The following is a 24,413-nucleotide window of genomic DNA, read 5'->3' on the forward strand; positions in this document are numbered from 1 at the left end:
AGTGAGAGAAACACTAGAACACGAGATACCTGCGTGTCTGAAACAAGTGAATTGAAGCTCTCTTTCTCTATCTCTCTTTCTCTATCTCTCTTTCTCTATCTCTCTCTCTCTCCATCTATCTCTCTATCTCTCTCCCTTTCTCTCTCCCTTTCTCTCTCTCTCTTTCTCTCTCTCTCTCTTGTTGGTTTGCTCACGATAGAGCGCATCGTTGTGATATGGACTGGTCAACAATCATTCTCCTGGAAGCTTGGTTCTTGGCTGCAGTCTCAAGTCCATGTAGATACCAGATCTTCGACAGGTCTCGCTTCACCTGATCCATACATCGAACTCGCTGCGGTCCCCTGTACCTCATGCCGAACGGGGGTCGCTGTCGAACACCTTCTTGATGGGGCATGAGTCCGGCATCCTCATGACATGCCTCAGCCAACGTATCCTGCCAACCTTCGCCATCGTTGGGATGCTCGGTTCACCGTACAGCTCAGCAAGCTCGTGGTTCATCCTTCTCCTAAAAACTTCATGATTGAACTTACTGCCGAAGGTAGTTCGGAGGATGCGTCGATCAAACACGCGTCCAAGATTCTTGTCCTTATAGGACCACCGGGCGAATCAATGTGCGATATATCTCACATTTCGTACGGGCTCGAAGTCTTCTGGATCTCAACAGTCGGTGAAGCCCATAGTATGCACGATTCCCTTGCACAACGCGTCTCCGGATTTCGCTGCTGATGTCGTTGTCCAAAGTAACGACCGTCCCGAGATAGCAAAACTCTTTTACCACCTCGAGGCTGTCGCCGCCAACTATATGTAACACTGATTCCCAGATGGTCTGAATAACCGGCAAGCAGGTACTTCGTCTTCGTCGCACTGATTCTCAATCCAATTCTTGCTGCTTCGCGTTTAAGTCGGGACGCCTCACACACCTTCGCTGTTGTCCTGCCGATGATGTCGATGTCATCCGCGAAGCCAAGAAATTGCAGAGACCGGTAGAGGATCGTGCCACGGATGTCGTGGTCTAACCCCGCGCCTCGAATGACACCTTCTAGAGCGATGTTAAAGAGCAGACAGGAGAGTCCGTCACCTTGCCTCAGACCCCTGTGAGATTCGAACGATCCCGACGTCAAGTTCGACACTCTCACCTTGCACTGAACCCTGTTCATAGAGGTCTCTAACAGCCGGATCAACTTGTCAGGAAAGTGGTGCCGCTGCATGATGTTCCATAGCTCATTCCGGTCTATGATGTCGTGGATCGCGTGGAAGTCGATGAACAGGAACTGGCGCTCTCGACACTTCTGGAGGAACTGCTGTAGAGTGAAAATTTAATCAGTGGTGGATTTGCCATCAACAAACCCAGCTTGGTAGCTGCCGATGATATTTGTAGCTCGGGGCGCAAGTCTGCAGAACAGGATCTGGGATTGGATCTTGTAGGTGGCATTGAGGACTGTGACGGTTCGAATGTTAAGGCAATCCAGTCTGTCATCCTTTTTTTGTAGACTGGGTGAAGGACACCCAGCTTCCACTTCTCCTGTAGTTCCTCCTGCTACCAGAAATTCACGACCAACTAATGCATTACTAGGGGTAAGCAATCTTTAGTTCTACTGCAGTGCTGATGACTCGTTCCACCATAGACAAGTAGTTTGCGAGGGGCATCGCTGCGATGTTTTTATTAGTCAGAAGAGCTTCCCCGAGCGCTGTTGCGTATCCTTCCACCACATCAGCACACTGAAACCGGTCTGACTTCGTTAATTTCGTTGCTGACCACGGAGAATTTCTGGCGTAGCTTTACCATGACCAGGTAATGATGCGAGCCAACGTTTGAGCCTCTATACGTTTTGACGACGATAATTTCCGAGAAGTGCCTTCCGTCAATCATAACGTGATCGATTTGGGACTTTGAATCACCTCAAGTCTCTATGGGTAGCTAAACCGGCGTGAATACTGGAAGAAGGTGCTGCGAATGCTCATGTGCTTCGAGGCAGCAAAGTTTATGAGCCTGAGGCTGTTGTTGTTAGTCAACTGGTGGACGCTGAAACTTCCGATCGTTTGTTTATATACCTCCTCCTGTCTGACATGAGCATTAAGGTCGCCGATGACGTCCTTCGCATTATTTTTTTGGGCAGCGGTTATTTAATTATTATTTATTATTTATTATTTATTATTTATTATTTAATCTTCAACAAACCATATGGCCTAATAAATTGCGTGACCAAATAAATAAGTGCGTGCGATGCAGCAAAGGCGACGAGATGAGTCGATAGAGCCATTTAACAGTCCAGCGATAAAAGAGCACATTGCGTCTTCATAACGAAAGAGGCTCAAGACCTAAAAGACGGCACCGCCCAGCATACGGAGGAAGATTGCGATCTTGCCAGGGAAGTAGGCGTAGGGCATATCTCGTGAGCTTACGTTGAATCGCCTCAAGTCGAGCAATTGAAGAAGCAGTAGTCGAGCTCCGGACTACGCACGAATATTACAGAACCGAACGAACGATTCTATTGTAGAAAGCCTTAATGCACATAGGGTTGCGAAGTTCATTAGTTGTCCGGATAACCACGCCAACTAGTTGATTTCCTCTGTGTTTGACATAATTTTGTTGATTAACTGCAGTGCCGTCTATGAAGTAGGTACCAATAATTGGGCTAACGACAAAAAGCCACACAGAAGCATTTCTCAATGCAGATAGTCAGGCCGTTGCACTTGCACCACGTGCAGAATGTGTCGAAGTAGTCTTGCAGGAACATACAGTCTCCTGTGTTGCGTATAGGCGTGAACATGTTTGCATCGTCAGCAAACAGACTGTCACTGTCGGCAGGTAAAGCATTGGTAACATTGTTGATGAATAAGATGAAGAGAAGCGGGCCAATATTGATTCCTTGTGGCGCACCCGAGCTGCTGATTATTTCTATCGCATCCAGCACAATAAAAGCAATACCGAGCTCGCGCATCTCTCCACCGCTCTGGTAGATCGTGCTGTTGCTGTTTTGTTTGTTTGTTTGTTTGTTTGTTTGTTTGTTTATTGGGTAAATTTGTTCGCCATTTATGGTTAAACAAATATTAAAACTAACTTACATAATAATGGTACAGGCGCACCATCACGCCTTTCCAGCACACTTCCAGAAGTGCTACTGGGGGCTTTCACGATTCTAGTTAGTTTTTTTTGTATGGAGTTTGACAGTTGGAGGCTGAAATCATGTAAACACTCCATACAAAACCACACAAAAAACTAGCTTGCAATTTTCAGTCTAGATTATTTTAGCCACAAAGCTAGAATTAGATTCAAGTACCTGCTCGAAAACACGGTGTTGTTTACATTTACCCCAAGGTGTATTAAAGAGATCAGATGGTGGAATTTGGGATCGAAGTGTATGTAGTCCAGGTGGTCTCATAGCATTTTTTTATAACCAATTTTGAACATCACTTTTTTACAGAACGAGTGAAAACTTTTACTCAAACGAGCTTTCTGGAGGCTTGACGAATACTCAAAACACTCATAAAATCTTCATTCAGAAGCAGAAGCGATAAAAATCAGCCTTCTAAATTTATATACCTTGGGATAAGCCCACCTGTATATTATACTCACATAGATAGCTGCTCGAAAACTGCTATACAATGCAAACGGCTGACAGGCTGAAATTTCAGCCTACGAACTTCAAACGGAAAGGGCCCCACTGTTGGATTTTGAGATAGGTAGAACACACCCTTATGGGAAATTGAGATAGGTAGAACTCACCCTTAAACTGCGGCTCAACCAGGAAACCCATTACCAAAATCCCAGTTGGAATTTTATTTAATTCATGAGAATTATACGAGAAAATGTATGTAAGCTTTTGATGGGAACACTCCAGAATCAAGCTAGAATTCCAGTATAACCTACTAAGTTCTTTCTTCAAGTTTTGGTGAGCATTGCTTTTATTGCGAGATTCGATTCTCTGTAAGAGTGGCAAGACCTCTGTTACACACTGCAACAGAATTCTTTCTTTCAGCCGAATTAAATGGTTTTTATTAAATCAAGCGTTTTTTTAAGGAGAAAGGATGAACTTTGTTCTCTCTTGCAGCTTCAATCGTAAGCGTTCGGGAATACTCGGCCCGATCAGTGTTGAACGTTGACCACACTAAACGCTGGCCGTGTCGCCCTCTATCGATAATTACTGGGAACAACACCTTGCGAGCGAATAATAATTAACAACCTTAGTAAGAAATCTGCGGTTAGAAATGTTTGAACAGTTTATAGAGGCTTTGGCTCATGCGGAGTTCTTTCGCCTCTACGGTTAGAAAGGCGGAGTTTCGAATCGGGGTGCAAGACTTGTTCAAGGCTTTTGCTCGGGAGTTTATCTCCCAACTCATACAGTCCACGCGCCGGAGTAGGCCGTACACTCTACAGGTATTCTATTTATTATTATTAAAGGAAATATTTTATGCAAGGTATTTAAATAAAATAGGTGTTTTAGGAACGACGGCTGAAGTAGCGCCCTTTTTCTGGCGCATTAATGTCCAGGATACTAGAGTAATTTTTTGAACTCGTTCTCACCAAAATAAAGTGTTAAAAGAACTTTTTTGTTATGTTCCTCGCGGCTTTTTCGAGTTGAGAAAATTATGTTGCTCGTGCCAACAGTGACCACCAATGAGTGGGGCTGAAAGCCAAACCAAGTGACTTATTTAAAGGGTTGTACTTGTAATTCAATAAACATCTGTCCACATGCTTAAAACAATGACTGAATTAAAAAACAATGTATACCACCTGTAAATACGTCAAGCTATATTTTGTGCACTGTCCACATGATTTGAATAATTGTCAACTTCGATTTAACAAACACTCGAAACAAAAAAACCGCAATAACTGTTTGCATGTGAGTATTTTAACATGCATTTATCGCAACAGAAAAGTTATTCCTACATACACCTACCCCCTAACCTTGATTAGAAACCCAAAAAAGGATTGGGATTTCAAGATTCGAATCTCTGGCCAGATTGGGATTCGAACGTTAGAATCCCTCGTAGGATTTATTTTCCCAACACTAATTATTATGCACTAATTACTCATGTAATACATTCTGACAGACTTTTAATGATAATTCTGACTGACTAGTAATAATTTCGCCTATTCACCGATTTCAAACTATTAGCAAAAATGCTGTTTATGGGATCCTTTCCGTTGTAAGTTCGTAGGCTGAAATTTCAGCCTGTAAGCTGTTTGCATTGTATAGCAGTTTTCGAGCATCTATCTAAGTAGGTATAATATACATGTAAGAAATAAGGAAACGAGCGGTGTAGGTGATTAAAGGAAATTCGTATCCGAATAGGCAAAGCAATGCGCTGCATTTCATACACGTAATCACGCATCGCCTCCGTTGGCTTCTTCTTCCGATTAGCTAATGTCCTATGCACGTCAGTTGCTCGAACAAAAGGAGCGAACTCTTTGATTAGCGCTTTCTTCACAACACTATAACTGCTAGCATCGCGTAAGGAAAACACAAAACGTCTCGCCGTACCTGTCAGTTTTTTTCTACACATAATCAGCATTTGCTCATTATTCCATCGTGCCGACCTAGAAATCATTTCAAGTTGTTTTAGCCATAATCGTACGTCCTCACCTTCATCAGCACCAAAAGTGTCGATGCTTTCTTCCATGTCGCGGAAAGAATAAACCATCGATGTTCCATGAAATTTCCGTTCCTTCCTTGCCGCTGGGGTCGAAGTTCTGATCGCCGTTTGGAACAATAATGCGTCGTCACCATCGTCATCATCGTTGTCTTCATCGTCGTCATCATCGTTGTAATCATCAATCAACATTTTGCACGCGCGCCGCCATCTTCTCGATCGTCGTTGTCGTCGTTGTGTGTGTGTAAGTCGTCGTTCTCACTCACACCGTCGTTTTGCAGCACGGCGTTCTGCTCTCTAGCGTTCACGGCTTCATGAATTTCACGATTCTGATGATCACCGTCGTTCTCGTCGTTTGTGGCCATCGTCGTATGGTCAATAATCCTTTTGGCCATCTCCTGCTTACCGCCCGACGTCGTCAAGCCAAGCTGCTGGCATCTGCGTGCGAGGCCGATCTTCGTAAGGTTTTCGCACAGCTCTTCGATTGTCGTCATTATTCACTCTTGGTTATTCGTCGTTTCACTTTATCACCGTACTTAGCCCGTTCCCGGACGAGGCCTCATGTAAGAAATAAGGAAACGAGCGGTGTAGGTGATTAAAGGAAATTCGTATATTCTTGCTTCTGTTCACGGTGACGCTCGCGGTAAGATTGTGGGGCTCATCGCCTGCTGTCATGCCCTCGCTACCTAACTGTCATTTTGACGTTTTCGGGGGGTAGCCCTCTCATCCTACACGGCCTTTCCTGACATTACTTCCGCCCCGGAAGTATCCACGTCTTAATACAACTTCCTGCTGTTAATGTTCTCTTAGGCCCTTCTGTCTCCTCATCTAACTTCTTTACTTCATATCGATCGTTATCTAAAATACGCGTGATTTCATACGGACCATAAAAGCGCGGTTTAAACTTTTGCCCTACTCCATACTGCGTCTTCGGTATAGCTACAAGATCTCCGATCTTAAACTGTCGTGAGGGTCTTCTACGCAGATTGTAGTACTTACAATTCTCCTCTTGCATTTTTTTCAATATCACGCTTCGCTGTCCTGCGCAACTCATCTCTTCCTTCAGTGAAATCATTCTGTATCTCGCGTGATAGTAGTTCGTGTAGTACAGCATCTTCCTTCGTACGCATCTTGATACCGGTCGTTAGCTCAAATGGTGTCATGTTGATTGTTCTCTGCCAGCTATTGTTCAAACACTTTTGAACTCGCGCTACGTGCTTAAACCATTCCTCCGGTTTCTCCACGGACAACTTCGTAAGCATTGGGATGATGATACGATGGACACGCTCAACTTGTCCATTTCCTCGCGGAACTCCTGTTGCTATCGTGTGATGTTCAATGCCTTCGTTTTCACAAAACCTGGTGAAATGTCCTGACGTGAAGGCAGAACCTCGATCACTAATGATTCGTCGTGGGTTGCCAAACGTACTCGTGATCACCTGAAGCTTCTTTACGACCTCTTCTGCAGTTGTTGATTTAGTCGTAAACAACCAGACAAACTTTGTGAAAGCGTCTATGACTGTAAGAATATATCCATATGACTTCTTTGTCGATGGCATCGGTCCTAAGTGGTCAACGTGTAACGTATCCAATGGTACGTCTCCTTTAGGTATCGGTTGTAGTTCACCTTCTGGCTTACCTCTTTTCTTTTCGCCAATGATGCATGGAACACATGTGTCAATGCAACTCTTAATCTTTTCGCCTAATCCGACTATAAAATAATCTGCGTTAATGCGTTCTTTTGTTTTGCGTACGCCAAAATGTCCTTGCTCATGAGCAGACCTTATGATGTCTATCTCCATTGATTTTGGAACGTAAAGTCGTCGTTTATCGCCATCGTTTTCGTAAATAACGCCATTGTTCAAAATAAATTTGTCAACCGTATCTCCTCGTTCCAATGTTGCTATAATAGCCTTAGCTCGGTCATCCTTATTCTGAGCCATTCGTATCTTCGATAAGATGGTTGTTGAAATGATCATCACATTAGCTCTTGACAATGCGTCAACGTGCGGCATCTTTTCTCCTGGTCGATGTTCCATTACGTAATCGAATTCAGAAAGAGCTAATACGTACTTGGCAATTCTTGCGTTCAACTTCTTCTTCTTAACTGAGTCCTTGAATGCCATGCAATCAGTCACGATCTTAAATGTACGTCCAAGCAAATAGCATCTGAACTTCCGTACTGACTCTACTACAGCTAATGCTTCCAACTCGAACGAATGATAATTTTTCTCAGCGCTACTTGTGAGTCGACTAAAGTAATAACACGGATGAAATCTACCATCGTCTTCTGCTCGTTGCATTAAAATGCCTGCTATCGCTGTTTTACTAGCATCTGTATGCAATTCTACATCTCCGTCAGCTCTAAAAATGCGTAGCACTGGATAAGCTGCAAGTATATCCTTTAAACATAGGAAAGAATTCATCGCTTCGTCGTTCAATTCAGTAAAACGGTCTTTCTTCAATAATTCCGATAACGGTCGTGCGATACCAGCAAATGATGCGACAAACTTTCGAAAATAGTTTGCTAACCCATAGAATCGTTGCAGTTGCTTCACGGTCGTCGGTTGTGGAAACTGCTTCAACTTTTCGATCTTCGCGGGTGCTGGTTCTATTTTTCCATCGTAAATTGTGTACCCCAAGTACTCTACCCGTCGTTGTAGAAATACGCATTTTTTCCAGTTAAACATCAATCCAGCCTTCGCTGCTACTTTAAATACACGTTTCATCGCGTTCAGCCCATCTTCTTCAGTTTTAGAAGGAATGATTATGTCGTCAACGAACGCCAAAATTGTTCCATCTCGAATAAATTCTCGAAGCACATCGTTAATAAATCTACCAAAACCGCTTCCACTAATGCACAGTCCAAATGGTGCTCTTAAAAATTCATACTGATCACTATCCGCCACGAATGCCGTATATTTCCTGCTACTTTCATCAACTGGTACGTGAAAATAGGAATTCTTTAAGTCGAGAGTGGTGTAAACTCGAGCTTCAGCGAGCTGATCGACTTGCTCTTCAACATTTGGCATCGGAAATTTGTCACGCACGATCTTCTTATTCAATTCACGGTAGTCAACACAAACGCGGTATGAACCATCCTTCTTTGGCACAACGACAATAGGACTTGCATATTCACTTTGCGATGGTTGTATGATTCTTTCGTCAAGCCATTCATCGATTTGCTTTCTAACTACCTCTTTCTCTAACAGAGCCAATCGTCGAGGGTTCTCACAAACAACATTCAAATCTGATAAAGTAATTGTTAATGATGAAGAGGAAGTTTGGTAATGATGAAGACACGATGTTGTTGCTTTGAACTCTGGAACTTGACTAAATTTATTCAGGAAAAACACTTGCTTATATACTGCAGAATTCGGGAATTCGAGCTGCCGTTTGCGGGAATTCGAGCTGCCGCTTGCGGGAATTCGAGCTGCACGATACCAATCTACAGCAGTTTGCACTGCGTAATAGATTTATGATTAAGTAAAATTTACACGTAGGTAAATTTCTTGAAAGCGCTCCTCTACCTTACGCTAGGCGTACTAAGGGTGACGCGGTACCATTACGCTTGCCGTAACATACTCCCCCACGTTGAATTATCTAATTCAACTAGGATGAACTGGATGGCTCGTCGGTGGGAAGAGCGCAGATTTTAGAGATGGAACGCTTGAAGTCTCCATCTTTCGTCTTGACGATGACCACTCGGATGTTGTCGTCAGCTCCCTTGATGATCTGCGTGACGCGGCCAAGACACCATTTCGATGGAGGTAGCCCGTCCTCCTTCAGCAGCACCATGGTATCCAGCTTCACGTTGTCCTTCTGCTTGGTCCACTTGGTTCTCTGCTGTAGTCCGGACAAGTAGTCTGTTGACCAACGTTTCCATAGCCGACGGACAAACTCCTGCACCTTCTGCCAGCGATCGAGACGGTTGAACGGCAGCTTTTCCAGCGATGGTTCGGTCAGGGGATACGATGGGGCGATGAATGAGGAAGTGACCTGGGGTCAGCACTTCCAGATCAGATGGGTCATTGGAGAGTGGTGTAAGTGGTCTAGAGTTGAGGCATCCTTCAATCTGGATCAGTAGCGTGTTGAGTTCGTCGCTCGTAAGGATGGCGTTCCCAACGGTTGGCTTGAAGTGTGTTTTGAAAGACTTCACTGCCGCCTCCCAAAGACCTCCAAAGTTGGGTGAGCGAGGTGGGATGAACTTGAACTGGATGCCATCGTCGATGCAGGACTTAATCACTGATGTTTGCCACTGATGGTTGAATTGCTTGGACAAGGAGGCAATTTCTCGGGAGGCGCCCAAGAACTTCCTAGCGTTGTCGCATTCGATGAGAGCCGGTTTCCCGCGTCGTCCGATGAATCGTCGAAGTGCCGCAAGGAATGCGTTGGTAGACAGGTCCGCGACTAATTCGATGTGTACAGCCTTCACTGCCATACAGACGAAAATCGCTACGTAGCCCTTGATGAGTTGCGCGATTGTTGATGAGTTGCCCTTGATTCGTCAGCGGATGGTTGGCGGGTAAGATGTACGGATGCTTTCGGTCGAACGGGATTGGTGCATGTCGCAATCTTCCGCCCACTCGTAGTAGGCCATCTTGTAGAAACGGTGCTAGCAGTTTTAAAGGTGAGTTGTTGCTAACCGAATCGCCTTTCGATAGATGTTTGATGTCTTCTGGGAATGATTCAGCTTGAGCGAGACGAACTAGACACAGTGTAGATTCGGCTAGTTCCTCCAAGCTGAGATGATGATCCAATCTGCGTTGTTGATGGTTAGCAGGATTCGTGTTGTGTCGGAATCTTCTTAGCCACGCAACCAGACGTTGCAGTCCGGTGAACGTTGAACGGAGGCTAAAAAGGTCGTTCGGAGCCACGGATTGTACAGCCATGCAGATTGGTCGCTCCTCCAATTCGTCCGTGGTGAATTCTTCCTGTCGAGGTTGATGAGTGTTCGGCCATTCCTCTGATGGTTGCGCCAGCCAGTCTGGTCCGTGCCACCAAAGGGTTGAAGTTTCCAGCTGATCTGCATCCATTCCTCGGGAGATGATGTCAGCAGGATTGTCCGTTCCGGGTACGTGTCTCCACTCCTTGCCGTGAGTGATGTGTTGGATCTCGGACACCCGGTTAGCGATGAAGGTTTTCCAGCGTGACGGAGTTGCAGACAACCAATGCAGGACGATGGTTGAGTCAGACCAAAAGATGGTCTCGACCTGAAGCTTCAAGGCGTCTGACACCTTCTCGTACGAGTGTGCCAGAAGCAGTGCTGCAGAAAGCTCCAGTCGGGGTAAGCAAACACGCTTTTGCTTACGGGAGTCTGCTAGTGGTGCCACCTTGGATTTTGCAGTGATGAGGTTGGTTGTCACACGTCCATCGGTGTTGGTCGAACGCAAGTAAATCGCCGCTCCGTACGCCTTCTCGGATGCATCACAAAAGCAATGCATTTGTAGATTCGTTGCTCGTTGATCGGTTAAGAGCCAGCGTGGAATGTGGATCGTTTGCAGCATGGCCAACTTCTCGCGAAACAGGAGCCATCGGTTTTGTAGTGCTGGTGTCAACGACTCGTCCCAGGCGATCTGACATCTCCACAGCTCTTGAAGGAACAGCTTGGCTTGGATGATAACTGGTCCAACCAGTCCGATTGGGTCGAACAGTTTCGCGACATCCGAAAGCGCGTTTCGTTTGGTGATGATGTTGTCTGCGTTCCATCGTGGGATGTTGAACACAAAAGCGTCGGTGGAAACGTTCCACTTCAGTCCGAGTGTCTTGATGATCGGTGACTTCGCATCCAAGTTGAGAATCGTCCTTTCATCTTGCAGATGCTGGGGCAGATGTTCGAAGATCTGCCTGTTGTTGGTGGCCCATTTCCGCAAGCAGAATCCACCAGAAGCCAGGAGATCGATGAGTTGCTGACATACTCGTTGACCCTCGGTAATGCTGTTTACGCCAGTCAGCATGTCGTCCATGTAGAAGTCTCGTCCGAGGATGGTTGCCGCTTCGGGATGGGTGCTAGCTCCGACCTGAGATAGCACTTGCAGGGTTTTGGTGGCCAAATACGGAGCACATGATGTGCCGTAGGTGACGGTGTTGAGCTGGAACGTTCGTATCGGCTCGGTTGGAGAATTTCGCCACAGGATTCGTTGCAGCGGACGATCGATGGAAGCTATGTTGATTTGCCGGTACATCTTCTCGATGTCTGCTACCAGGGCAAATTTCGACATTCTAAACCGCAATAGAATGGACATCAGGTCGTCTTGGATAGTGGGTCCGATCATCAGTGCATCGTTTAAAGATGTTCCGGTGTCTGATGCACACGAAGCGTCGAACACCACTCGGAGTTTAGTGGTGGTACTATCTGGTCGCACGATGCAGTGATGTGGGAGATAGTATGATGGTGATGAAGTTGTAGCATCGCTCTCGGCTACTTCTGTCATGTGCTGAAGCTCTGCGTACTCCTCGATGAACTGTGTGTAAGCTGTCTTCAATGAGGCATTCGAGGATAGCCGACGTTCCAAGGCAAGGAACCGGCGTGTGGCTATCCCTTTCGAATCCCCAAGAAGAGCCAGCTTCTCCTCTCGTTTCGGTAGCTGCACGATGAATCGACCATCGGTGTCTCTGGTGGTGGTGGCTGCGAACTGTTTCTCACAGTTGCTCTCCTCGACGGATAATGTACTGGTGGCTCGGCATGACTCCAGCTCCCAGAATTTGTTCAGCTGCTCTTCGATGCTCGTACTGCAGACGTGTCCAACGATGGATGAAGATGGTGGTGGTGCATGAACATTGACTCTACCTGATATCACCCAACCGAAAGCAGTGTTTTGGAGTGTCACTCTTTCGTGGGATAGCTTGATGAGTCCCTCCTTAACGACGTCGTAGTACAGCTCTGCTCCGATGATGAGGTCGATCGGGCCAGGACTGTGAAACGAAGGATCGGCCAGCTGAACTTGACGAGGTATCTGCCAGCTGCTTGTGTTGATACGGCTTGATGGGAGCTCACGAGTGAGCTTGCTGAGTACGTGGAACTTTCCGGACGCTGTGTATTCGCTGTCTAAAGAATGGATCCTTAACACAGCCGAATGTTGTGACGTCACGGAAATTTCTCCGATTCCTCCGATGCGATGATTCTCTCGCCGTTTCGCCACACCCAGCCGTTGAGTAAGGCGCTCGGTAACGATGTTGAGTTGTGCTCCGGAATCCAACAAGGCACGTGCTAGATGACTTCGTCCGTGATTGTCCTCTACCTGGACCAGCACGGTTTGCAGCAACACAACACTGTTTTCGATCTGGAAGGAATAGTGGGTAAGGGACTGAGGAGGACAGGTAGAACTCGTGGATGGAGCATCTGACGCCTCAGTTGCTGGCGCTGCTTCGTGCAGCAACGTATGATGCCGTTGTTGGCAGATCTTGCATCCGCTTGATGTACACTGTCGTAACCGATGAGCTGGAGAAAGGCAGTTGAAGCACAATCCTTTCGACTGCACTAGTTGCTTTCTATCTGCAACACTCATATTGTTCGTTAATTCACACCGGAACACTGAATGTTTTGAAAAACCGCACAGTTTGCACTTTTCGTTGTACGCAACACTATGCACAGCACTGGTCGCAGCATGGATGTTTTGCACTCGAGGGTTGCTGCGCATGATGTCTCCGGTTCTGGCTCCGCTGGCTGGCTTTGAGAAAGACTTGAGTACATGGCAATGGTTGCGGACGAATTGCACTAAGTCTTTGTACGTTGGGATGGTCGTAGACTTCCGGTGAAGCTCCCAATGACGCAGGGTTGTTGGATCCAGCAGCGAGCTTAGCCTGAACACCAGCAGCGTGCTCCATGCATCTGGTTTCTCGCCTTCTTTTTCGAGCATTCGTAGGTTACGCTCGAAGTCGTCGACGAGTCGGCTTAGAGAATCTGCACATTCTCTCTTCAGTGGCGATATGTTGAATAACGCCTCAACGGTGGTTTTCACGATGAGGTACTTGTTCTCGTAGCGCTCGGACAACAGCTTCCAGGCTACGTCGTAGTTTTTGGATGTAATTTCCAATGCGTCGATCACCGCGCGTGCGTCCTTCGTCAGCGACGCAGCAAGGTAATGCAGCTTGTCACATTCGGTCAGCTGTTCTGACGAATGTATCTGTGATGAAAACGCGTCACAGAAGGCAGGCCAGTCGCGAATATTTCCGTTGAAATGTGGTAGCACGATTTCGGGAAGTCTTGCACGCACCGGGACTGTCGTGGGTTTCTGCTCACTGCCGAAAAATGGGTTTGGTGTTGTAGGCAATGGGATCTGCGATGCCAACTGGTATTCGATGTTTTTGCTTCAAATACCTCAAATACCCTGTCGTCGAACACGCCATATCGCTCGATTGCCTCCTGTGCTTGGTCGTCGCTCACAACTTCCAAGATCGAGTCGTACCATTGTTTGTAGTCCAAAGCAAGCACCTTCACTCGGTCTGATATGGTTTTCAGCGAGTGAACGTCGGTGCTGTGTTTGACGAACATCTGTTCTAGACGGTCAAGCTGCCACTCCAGGTGAGTGCGTTGACGGTTCAATTTGGTGACGTCTGGAACGGAGCCAAATTCTCTGACGGTGAAACTTTGGCTTTCCTCCATGTCGTTGGCCGCTAGAACCACTTCTTTGGCGGGAGAATGGTCAACGGGCATAGTTTCACTTTCTAACACAAACTTTACTTTTCACAAACTTCCCTAAACGCGAACTATGGATCACTTGCACACTAATCCGGTTTCCGAAGGACCAAATGTTAATGATGAAGAGGAAGTTTGGTAATGATGAAGACACGATGTTGTTGCTTTGAACTCTGGAACTTGACTAAATTTATTCAGGAAAAACACTTGCTTATATACTGCAGAATTCGGGAATTCGAGCTGCCGTTTGCGGGAATTTGAGCTGCCGTTTGCGGGAATTCGAGCTGCACGATACCAATCTACAGCAGTTTGCACTGCGTAATAGATTTATGATTAAGTAAAATTTACACGAAGGTAAATTTCTTGATAGCGCCCTCTACCTTACGCTAGGCGTACTAAGGGTGACGCGTTACCATTACGCTTGCCGTAACAGTAATCGTCAGCTGATTTCTATCAGTCATATTCTTCTGTGGCTTATAGTCTTCAATTAGCGTCATTACTTCTTCGCGATACTTGGTTGGAACCAATAATTCATTTTCATCAATGTATCCTGCAATACGCCGAATCCATTTCGTCTCTATACCAACTGTCTCGTCTGTTCGATATTTCTTTATCGTTACTCCTTCTGGAGTGATAGAATAGTCAACTGAACTAAGAATTTCCATTCCGATCAACATTGGTGAATCAATAGCTTCACATGGAACGACATAGAATTGAATATCAAAACTCTCTTCGTCGATTGTTGCAGATATCGTCGTTTTACCACGTACTGAGCTTACGCCGCCACCGTATCCTCGTACCTTCAAGTTCGATTCATGCATCTGAATGTGGTTACTTTTCAATTCTTCAAAAAGATCAAATCTCATTAGAGAAATATCGCTACCTGTATCCACAACTGCTTTGATTTTCCGTCCAAACAATTCCACTGATACGCTGAGTTTTTCATTAACAGCCGCTTTCACTGATTCATTGATTTCATTGATTTCAATGATTCGTGCGTCATTGTCTTTCTTGTTCGTCTTTTGTGTTTTGGGACACTCTTTGGAAAGATGTCCAAAATCGTTGCATCTAAAGCACTTCGGACCATCGTTTTTCTTCGGACACTCTGAAGCAACATGTGTGGTACCGCCGCAATTGAAACATTTTCGTTTCACTTCACCTTTACACTTCCCTTCAAAGCGTTGCCTTTCTTTCTTAACGTCAGCATTGTCATCGTGTCGATTCTTCTTAGCTACCTTGGTATTCTTTGTTGCCTTCTCAAAAATGCTTAGTTTCTCTTTCAGCCTTTGTACCGTATTGGCTTCATATAATGTGGAGCGATAAAATTCGTCGTCAGTAACGCCATCCACAATATACTCACATAGACTAGGTTCATCTAACTCAATAGACAAAGCAATGCGCTGCATTTCATACATGTAATCACGCATCGTCTCCGTTGGCTTCTTCTTCCGATTAGCTAATGTCCTATGCACGTCAGTTGCTCGAACAAAAGGAGCGAACTCTTTGATTAGCGCTTTCTTCACAACACTATAACTGCTAGCATCGCGTAAGGAAAACACAAAACGTCTCGCCGTACCTGTCAGTTTTTTTCTACACATAATCAGCATTTGCTCATTATTCCATCGTGCCGACCTAGAAATCATTTCAAGTTGTTTTAGCCATAATCGTACGTCCTCACCTTCATCAGCACCAAAAGTGTCGATGCTTTCTTCCATATCGCGGAAAGAATAAACCATCGATGTTCCATGAAATTTCCGTTCCTTCCTTGCCGCTGGGGTCGAAGTTCTGATCGCCGTTTGGAACAATAATGCGTCGTCATCATCGTCATCATCGTTGTCTTCATCGTCGTCATCATCGTTGTAATCATCAATCAACATTTTGCACGCGCGCCGCCATCTTCTCGATCGTCGTTGTCGTCGTTGTGTGTGTGTAAGTCGTCGTTCTCACTCACACCGTCGTCGTTTTGCAGCACGGCGTTCTGCTCTCTAGCGTTCACGGCTTCACGAATTTCACGATTCTGATGATCACCGTCGTTCTCGTCGTTTGTGGCCATCGTCGTATGGTCAATAATCCTTTTGGCCATCTCCTGCTTACCGCCGGACGACGCCAAGCCAAGCTGCTGGCATCTGCGTGCGAGGCCGATCTTCGTAAGGTTTTCGCACAGCTCTTCGATTGTCGTCATTATTCACTCTTGGTTATTCGTCGTTTCACTTTATCACCGTACTTAGCCCGTTCCCGGACGAGGCCTCATGTAAGAAATAAGGAAACGAGCGGTGTAGGTGATTAAAGGAAATTCGTATATTCTTGCTTCTGTTCACGGTGACGCTCGCGGTAAGATTGTGGCGCTCATCGCCTGCTGTCATGCCCTCGCTACCTAACTGTCATTTTGACGTTTTCGGGGGGTAGCCCTCTCATCCTACATACAGGTGGGCTTATCCCAAGGTGTATGAATTTAGATGGCTGATTTTTATCGCTTCTGCTTCTGAATGAAGATTTTATGAGTGTTTTGAGTATTCGTCAAGCCTTGAGAAAGCTTGTTTGAACAAAAATGTTCATCCATGCTGCCAAAAAGTGAAATTCAAATTTGGTTATAAAAAACATACTATGAGACCACCTGGACTACATACACTTTGATCTTAAATTCCCCCACGTGATCTCTTTAATGCACCTTGGGGTAAATGTAAAAAAAACACCGTGTTTTTGAGCAGGTACTTGAATCTAATTCTAGCTTAGAGGATAGAATAATCTAGACTAAAAATCGCTAGTTTTATGTGTGCTTTTGTATGGAGTGTTTACATGATTTCAGCCTCCAACTGTCAAATTCCATTAAAAAAAAAAACTAACTAGAATCGTGAAGGGCCCCTATGTTGGATATGACAATGTATGTGCGAGTTGACGGTTGTACCACGACACCAACCCACACATGTTTCTACAATAAGCGATTATCCAATGGATCATACATCGGATGTTACTACATGCAGAGTTAAGCGATTATCCAATGGATTATACATCGGATGTTACTACATGCAGAGTTATTGCGTGAGCGTGCCAATTCAAGAATTTTGAAGCGATATCTTTAAGATTGTGTGAACATCATGGGCAAAGGATTACCACATAGACTGCATTTGCACTGATTATAACGCAGCCTTCAATACCTCACAATACTGTGTTAAAACATTGGCACGGCTCGGCTCGGATTAATTCTTGCAGTGGCTTCGATCGTAATTAACGGATAGAAAATATCAAGTGAAAATATAAATTGCATTTCCAACCTTTTTTATAGTTGCTTGGGTGTTTCAACATGTTTGTTCCGTTAATTAAATTCCAAAAAATTTAAATCATTTGGTATGCTAACAACATAAACCTGTACATATGAAGAAAAACAAACAATGAATGCTTAAAAGACGCAACGGGTAACAACGCTTCTGTAATTGTGCACTAGCCTTCACTAGTCTGTGTGCACTAGCCTTATTAACACTTTGCATAGTCACATGTTATGGTTTCATTCACCCGTTAAGCTAAACCGTTGCAAGTCATGAAATAATCTCCAGCTTATTTAACTATAACCTCACGGAATCCTTAGTGCCTCGAACTTATTTACTTAGAGTTGGATCATAGCAAACATTGGGCCTGATTGCCAACGAAAATTGATAAAATTTATCCGATGGGTTAATACGCTCGAATCCATTGGTGGAATTTATTTTCCTCCGGTGGATAATTTTCTTTGCTGGTGGATAATTCTTTCCGATTCGAGTAGCCATTGGTTTTGCCTATAGGTCAATCACACTTTTGTTTACATTTAAAGGTGTTGTTTAGCGGAATGAATAAAATAGTAAATTTGGCTTATTTACGGACCATCTAGTGAAGAATCCACACCAGAAGTGGCCTTAGACAGTACTGACAGTAGGTCTATTCAAACAATCCGGGAAAAGTGTAAAACGGGTGGTTGCCTCTAGTCTAGATGAAACAAAATCGTATGAACTGGAGGAAGATGTTTGAATTCTTTCTGAACTTGCCGCGTTCGCTGACCCTTGTCCTGTGCCATGTACCATGTGCGCCCATCAACTCCAGCCAGCGCGAACGTTTGATCCGTGAACGTCCGTATTTTACGCTCTTGTGCAAAAATATATAGAAACAACGTGGTAGAATTATTCCGTACAATAAGGAGTGTCCGAATCTGCTCACGGTCTCTCTGGCCTCAATGGCTGACGCCTCATCTGGCCACTTAAATTTAAGCCTACTACGCCCCTTCAGCAATGGCGGATTTAACGGTAAGCGGACTGAGTGGCCGCGGGAGGCTCCGTGGATGGTAAGTCTAGCATATATGGTGTGTACAGTAGTCTCATGGTGGTCCTACGAGCATAAAGGCTCCATTGACGAAAGAACTCATAGGCGGTCTAAAAACGATCCCAAGCAACGTGGCTTAAAAAAACGCGGGATAAAAGAAAAGGATTAGCAGAAAATGAATTTTTTGTTAGTTTCTCATTTCTTGGCTTGAGCCAAAAATACTAAATACCTATATAACCCTAATATTATGTGTTTTGACTCTTTATAAAAAACGGATAAATTTATATTTTCTAAATAAGAATATTATAGCACCGACAAACCGACGTGAAACTGGCGTTACAAAAGTGTCCCACACGAAAGTACTGTCATTTACCAGTGAGGCGAACACTTCTGTCAAAGTAAGCTCTGTTCACTGCTGCTTCGATGTAAACAACTTTTCTAAATACAAATTGCGAAGGAAGTGTGAGGCAAGATTTTGTGAGAATTCTTGGACAAAACACCCAGGAAAATCATTTTATTAGTTTCCAAATCAATGCAAGAGATGTGAGAAGTACATAAAACAATACGCATTGGAATTTGCGAAGAAAAACAAAAAGGGGATTTAGCAGTTTCTTCTCTGTGTCAGTGTAGTAAGCGAATCATTATAGAGATGGCGCTAGTGTTTAACGTATTTTCATTTGAAATAAGGAGACAACTTTTGAAGCTCATTTTGTTCGAAGTGTCACGTCGGTTTGTCGGTGATTATAGCTTAATCTAGTGATAAAAAATCTCAAATAACTCAAACAGCAATAAAACAACCTGTTTTGTTTGCTGTTAAACAAGGTTTTAGTATTATTTAATTTTCCACTGTTATATCAACTGGGGTGGAGCAGTAGATATGGCTATCCGACTGAAACAGTTTTTTTTATATGAAGTTTTCAACTGCATATCCCACTGCTCGACTTTTTAATCACGTTGCTATGGCGGCAAACACCAAAAGATTCGCGAAAAATTTTGCGTACAGTTTATACAGTTTTGCGAACAGTTCTTTCCATGACACGATTCTGGTGTGGTTTCGAAAATGTCACTTTTATGAACATATACACATTAACACATGTTTTTACAAATCATGATATAAGTACAAATCATTCATCGAATGTTCTCCCATGATGAAATAACCAAAAATATGTTGAAATAGCAAATAGCAGCATACATAGTTTTCTTTACACCTGTCAGAAGATTACAAGCAAAGATTCTTACCATACAGCCTGCGGTTATTAAAAACGTTTGTTTACATAAGCAATTCAAAAAATTAGCGCGTTTCTCCTTTTTCATTGGAATTTCAAAAAATCCTATTGCTATCCTAACAAATTCCAATTGAATCGCAATCGGATCCCAATCGCAATCGAATGGTAGTCGATTTCCAATCGCTATGGAATCTTTAAACGGTTAAAATTCTAAAAACGGGGTCAGATCGGCTCAAATCTTTCTAGGGATTGAATCTTCGAATCTTCCTAATCTCGAATCTCAAAACACAAAGAAGAATACTACATAAAAAACTATTTATCAATCAAATGTTAGCTGAAAACCGTTATATTCGACTTACATGAAAATCCGAGTAACGCAAATGTCTTCGAAACGCATTATTGGCGTACCTCGGGGAAAAAACTGTACAGCCAAATAGCAATAGCAAAATAATTGTTCGAGCAACATATGGCCTTTTCCCCATCCTCTGATTAGCCGGGACGTTTGCCGCCTGTTCTCTCCCACATTTAATTGCATCTGAAAATGGGAATTACGCGTGGAATTCTAGATCTTGTATAACACGACACTAACAACAGTATACGATTAATTGCAATAGCTACTGTGAGACGTAGTGATTTAATTTTACTTTTACTGTCAGATACCTTACACTTGCTCGGTATATACTGCAAGAATGGCAACCATCGAGAGCTTTCGTAAATTGTTGAAATATTTGATAGTGTACTCGAAAGTGCCCGGGGTTGAAATGTGGACTGCCCCGGGAAAGTTCAAGCCAGCCTCGTATTATGTTTCATTTCATATAATAGTATATTTTGTCAGCACTGTTTGGACACTGAAAAAGTACAGTGATGATCCAATTCATATGATGAAAGTCCTTATAACGCTGGGAACTGCTGTACAGGTATTATTGCGATAGAAGTAAGATTATCGACTGTTTAAGTATTGTGTTTCGTTTTTAGCTCTACATCAAGTTCTTTGTGGGACATTCAAAATCAAAGGAAGTGATTGTTTTCTCTAACAAAATCGAGCAGGAAGTGTTTGAGCAAAATAAAAATAGAACTGCTGGAGAGACTGTTCTGTTGAAACAAACTGGTTATATTCTTTGGTTTTTTTTTCGTTTTGTAACCACATTAGCTACTATCGTTGTACTAGCATTTGGGCTGTATCCATTGTTCGCGTATAATGTAAATGGAGTAGTGATGCCTTTGTTCCTGTACGAGCTACCATATTACGATTGGAGCACTACCATGGGATATGTTGTGAACATGATGTTTCAAGTAAACCTGCTGGTGATCGGCACGATAGCAGCCATGCTGTTCGACTTCTTGTACTTTATGTACGCGATGTATACAATGGTAAAGGCGGATATTTTTATAATACATCTGGGTGAGCTAGAGAAAATGCTAAACGATCCGCTGACAGTGAAGAAAAACCAATCCAGTGTACGGGAAAAATGGGTGCAGTGCATGTTTGAACATCAGCAGACTACCAAGTAAGATAAACAGAGCTTGCATTAGCATTATTCTCGATTAATAAACGTTTGATCTAACATCTAGCTTCCTGAATTCCATCGAAGACATTTTCGGGCTCATGTGCCTAGCTCAAGTCTCCATGGGAGTATTTACCATATGCGATGCAATGCTACTGGTAGCATTGGTAAGTATTTTTGCCTTCTATACTTCGATATTTCCAATTTGCAATATGGTACTACGTTGTTAGACATTTCAGACGGATTGGTATCCTACATACTCGTTCTTATTGGTGATGTTTATCGAACTGTCATTATATTTTTTGATTGGACACTTGATCGAACTAAAGGTATGTTTTTACAGCAGGACATGGACATTATTTGCGATTTTATTGATATTTGTTTGTTGCAGATTGATGCAATGTACAACAAGATCATCTCAATGCCTTGGTTTAAGCTCCCAGTGAAGGAACAGAAAGAATTTAGATTTCTGATGAGCAGACAGCAATGCCCGATGATGTTGACTGCGTATGGTTTTCATCCCATGAATTTCGAGGCGTACATGAGTGTATATAATAGTTGATACGCGTTTATTCTAGGAAATGACTTTATATAATTGTTGTTATATTTACAGGTGTTGAAAGGCCTGTACCAGTTTTTCGTCATGGTCATGCAGTATGTTGGCTGAACCTGAAAAATTGTTTTGGTAATAATTGTTCCACTTACTATTCACCAAAATATGTGATGCACTCATGCAATACCAATCATACAAAGTTAGTACACATCTGAAAGTACACCAAATCATCTCAAAGAATGCGTTGCAAAAGAGGTAATAAAAATGAAATCTTAGACACTGTCTCTGTTAGAACCTATCAACAGAGCTAAGAAACCTTTAGAGTTTGGTGGTTCAAAGAGGAATAAACAAACAAAAAATTACCGTATACTTACAAGATTATCAACCTTATGATTTTTGGAATAATTTTGATTTATGTTTAGACAAATTAAAAGGAATGTTGTAAAAATTATTAAAAAATCGTATAACTGTATTTTATCGTTCGTTTCTGATCAACGTCCGTCTTCGCTCACTTCCGCTTATCTAATGCTCCCAAGTTGCTCTCTCTCTCTCTCCGATCTATCATTCTCCAGCATAAATTGCTCGTTGTTATCATTTAGCTTATAGTGCGTTAAAGTTTGTGGAGGCTGGAAAAAGGTATTTAAACGAATATTTAGTTATTTATTTATTCTATTTGGCGTGACGTCCCTACGCGGACATGCCGGCCTGTACAGGCTTTCGAGATTTAATTCATTACCACGCAGCCGGATAGTCAATCTTTGTTACAGGGGGACGGTCCATTCGGGGTTTGAACCCATGGCGGGCTTGTTATTGAGTCGTTCGAGTTGACGACTGTCTCATGGGACCGCCCCAGTTATTTATTTATTTATTAAGTAACAAAAGTCATCGAGCCACTATAGGCATACTCAATATATTTCTATACGTTACACAACATCACACTGATTAGACGAAATTTATTATTTTATTAAAAAGTTACCCAAAACAAAACAAAAACAAACTCGGTTAAATGCGCTTCACAAGAGAGATGTAAATTTGTTCACACTAACATTAAAATTTACAGTGCAATTGGTAGAGGAATAGGCATTAATCATTTTCGAAATCGGGTCATTTCAGCCAAACTCATTCGATCGAAGATTAGTACACAATAATAAAGATTATTTAATATTTTTTATAAGATAGTTCGCCTCATATATGATGGTAATGTATCTGTCTTGCAATAATATTAATAACACATAAAACCAAATCTAATTAATCAAGGCCGGTCTCGTGGTACAGTCGTCAACTCGTACGACTTAACAACATGCCCGTCCTGGGGTCTAGTCGGAAATGGAACGTGCCGCCATATGTTGGACTGACTATCCTACTATGGGGGGAAATCAATCAGTCACTGAAAGCCAACCCCACAAGTGGTACATGCAGGCCCTGACCGTCAACGGTTGTTGAGCTTAAAAGAAGATGATTTCATAAAAAATAATTTCAAAAATTTCAAATAGGAGATATGAAACGAATGTAATAAGCTTTATATGAATGTGACACGCGTTAAAAGAATTTAATATTTTTATTCAGGCCATATTGCTTAGAAATGATTATTTTCATTTGGGTTCGAACATGCATCTAACGAAACGAAACTAACGAAAAGGAAAAGCAGGTATTTTATTATTTAAGGATTGTATTGAATTAAAAAGAAAACTAGTCTTAAGAAATTTTTATACGATGCTTAGTTTTTTTAAGTTTTTTTTAAGTTTTTAAGTTTGTTAATATTTGTAATTTATTTCAAATTTGAGATTGTAACGATTTAACGAGTTATAAAAGTAGTATGAAAAATAATGAACGGTTGTTATAAATAAACATTATATTGAATTGTTTTATTTATTATATACATGCACTAGCAAGAACTTTTATGTTGTACGCCATACATTTTGAATTAAGTTGAACAGCTTAGATAAGAATTTTATTTCACCTTTTCCATAAATCTTAACAGTTGTTGTCTTTAACAAAGAGTCTCACGGTATACTTATATTATAGTGACTCGACTTTGTTTATGGTGGGAAAAGTTCCCATCAATTTTGCCCTAGCTCTAATTAGACACTTAATTGGTGAGATATGTTTGACTGATATTCTAGTCGATATTTTGCAAAGCAAAACTGATTATTTACCAGCTTGCTAGCCTGTAAATGGCACACCATAATGACGAAATTGTGCTTAACAAATCAGTTGGTCGTAGATTTTACAGTTGCTAAGCGGTGATAGATTTGTTCGTGAAGAACATTCAAATTTGCCCCATAGTGTGCATTATCAACGAAACGTTGTTTAATAATTTTCATTTCTTAGATAAACTTTACTGCATCAATGGCAAATGTTAAAAATTTTCGTAAATTGATGAAATATCTGATTGTGTAATTGAAAGTGGCCGGGGTTGAGTTGTGGGCAGCACCAGGAAAGTTCACGCCAGCTACGTATTACGTTTCGTTTCATATAACAGTATATTTTGCAAGTACTGTTTGGACACTAAGAAAGTACATCGATGATTCAATTCATATGATGAAGGTCCTTATAACGCTGGGAACTAGTGTACAGGTAGGAAGTGTTGAAATCAAAATGATGGATTA

The 24,413-nt window shown here is 42.9% G+C and overlaps 2 protein-coding genes across 2 annotated transcripts; one reads left to right on the forward strand and one right to left on the reverse strand.

The window, feature by feature from the left end:
* Positions 1-9,207: 9,207 nt before the first annotated feature.
* Positions 9,208-16,415, reverse strand: LOC120899763. The gene is made up of 5 exons (XM_040305957.1): positions 16,181-16,415; positions 13,925-14,223; positions 10,182-13,721; positions 9,505-10,093; positions 9,208-9,461 (listed from the first exon to the last, which is right to left on the reverse strand). Exons 1-5 carry the CDS (start codon positions 16,413-16,415, stop codon positions 9,208-9,210), a joined length of 4,917 nt encoding a protein of 1,638 aa, XP_040161891.1.
* A 4,020-nt stretch (positions 16,416-20,435) lies between these two features.
* LOC120899764 (odorant receptor 30a-like) lies at positions 20,436-22,007 on the forward strand. Its single transcript, XM_040305958.1, has 7 exons — positions 20,436-20,663; positions 20,722-20,854; positions 20,897-21,254; positions 21,319-21,418; positions 21,491-21,580; positions 21,643-21,798; positions 21,865-22,007. Exons 1-7 carry the CDS (start codon positions 20,436-20,438, stop codon positions 21,916-21,918), a joined length of 1,119 nt encoding a protein of 372 aa, XP_040161892.1. The 3' UTR covers positions 21,919-22,007.
* Positions 22,008-24,413: the final 2,406 nt, after the last annotated feature.

The sequence above is a fragment of the Anopheles arabiensis genome, chromosome 3, assembly GCF_016920715.1.
Source record: "Anopheles arabiensis isolate DONGOLA chromosome 3, AaraD3, whole genome shotgun sequence".
Lineage (NCBI taxonomy): Eukaryota > Metazoa > Arthropoda > Insecta > Diptera > Culicidae > Anopheles > Anopheles arabiensis.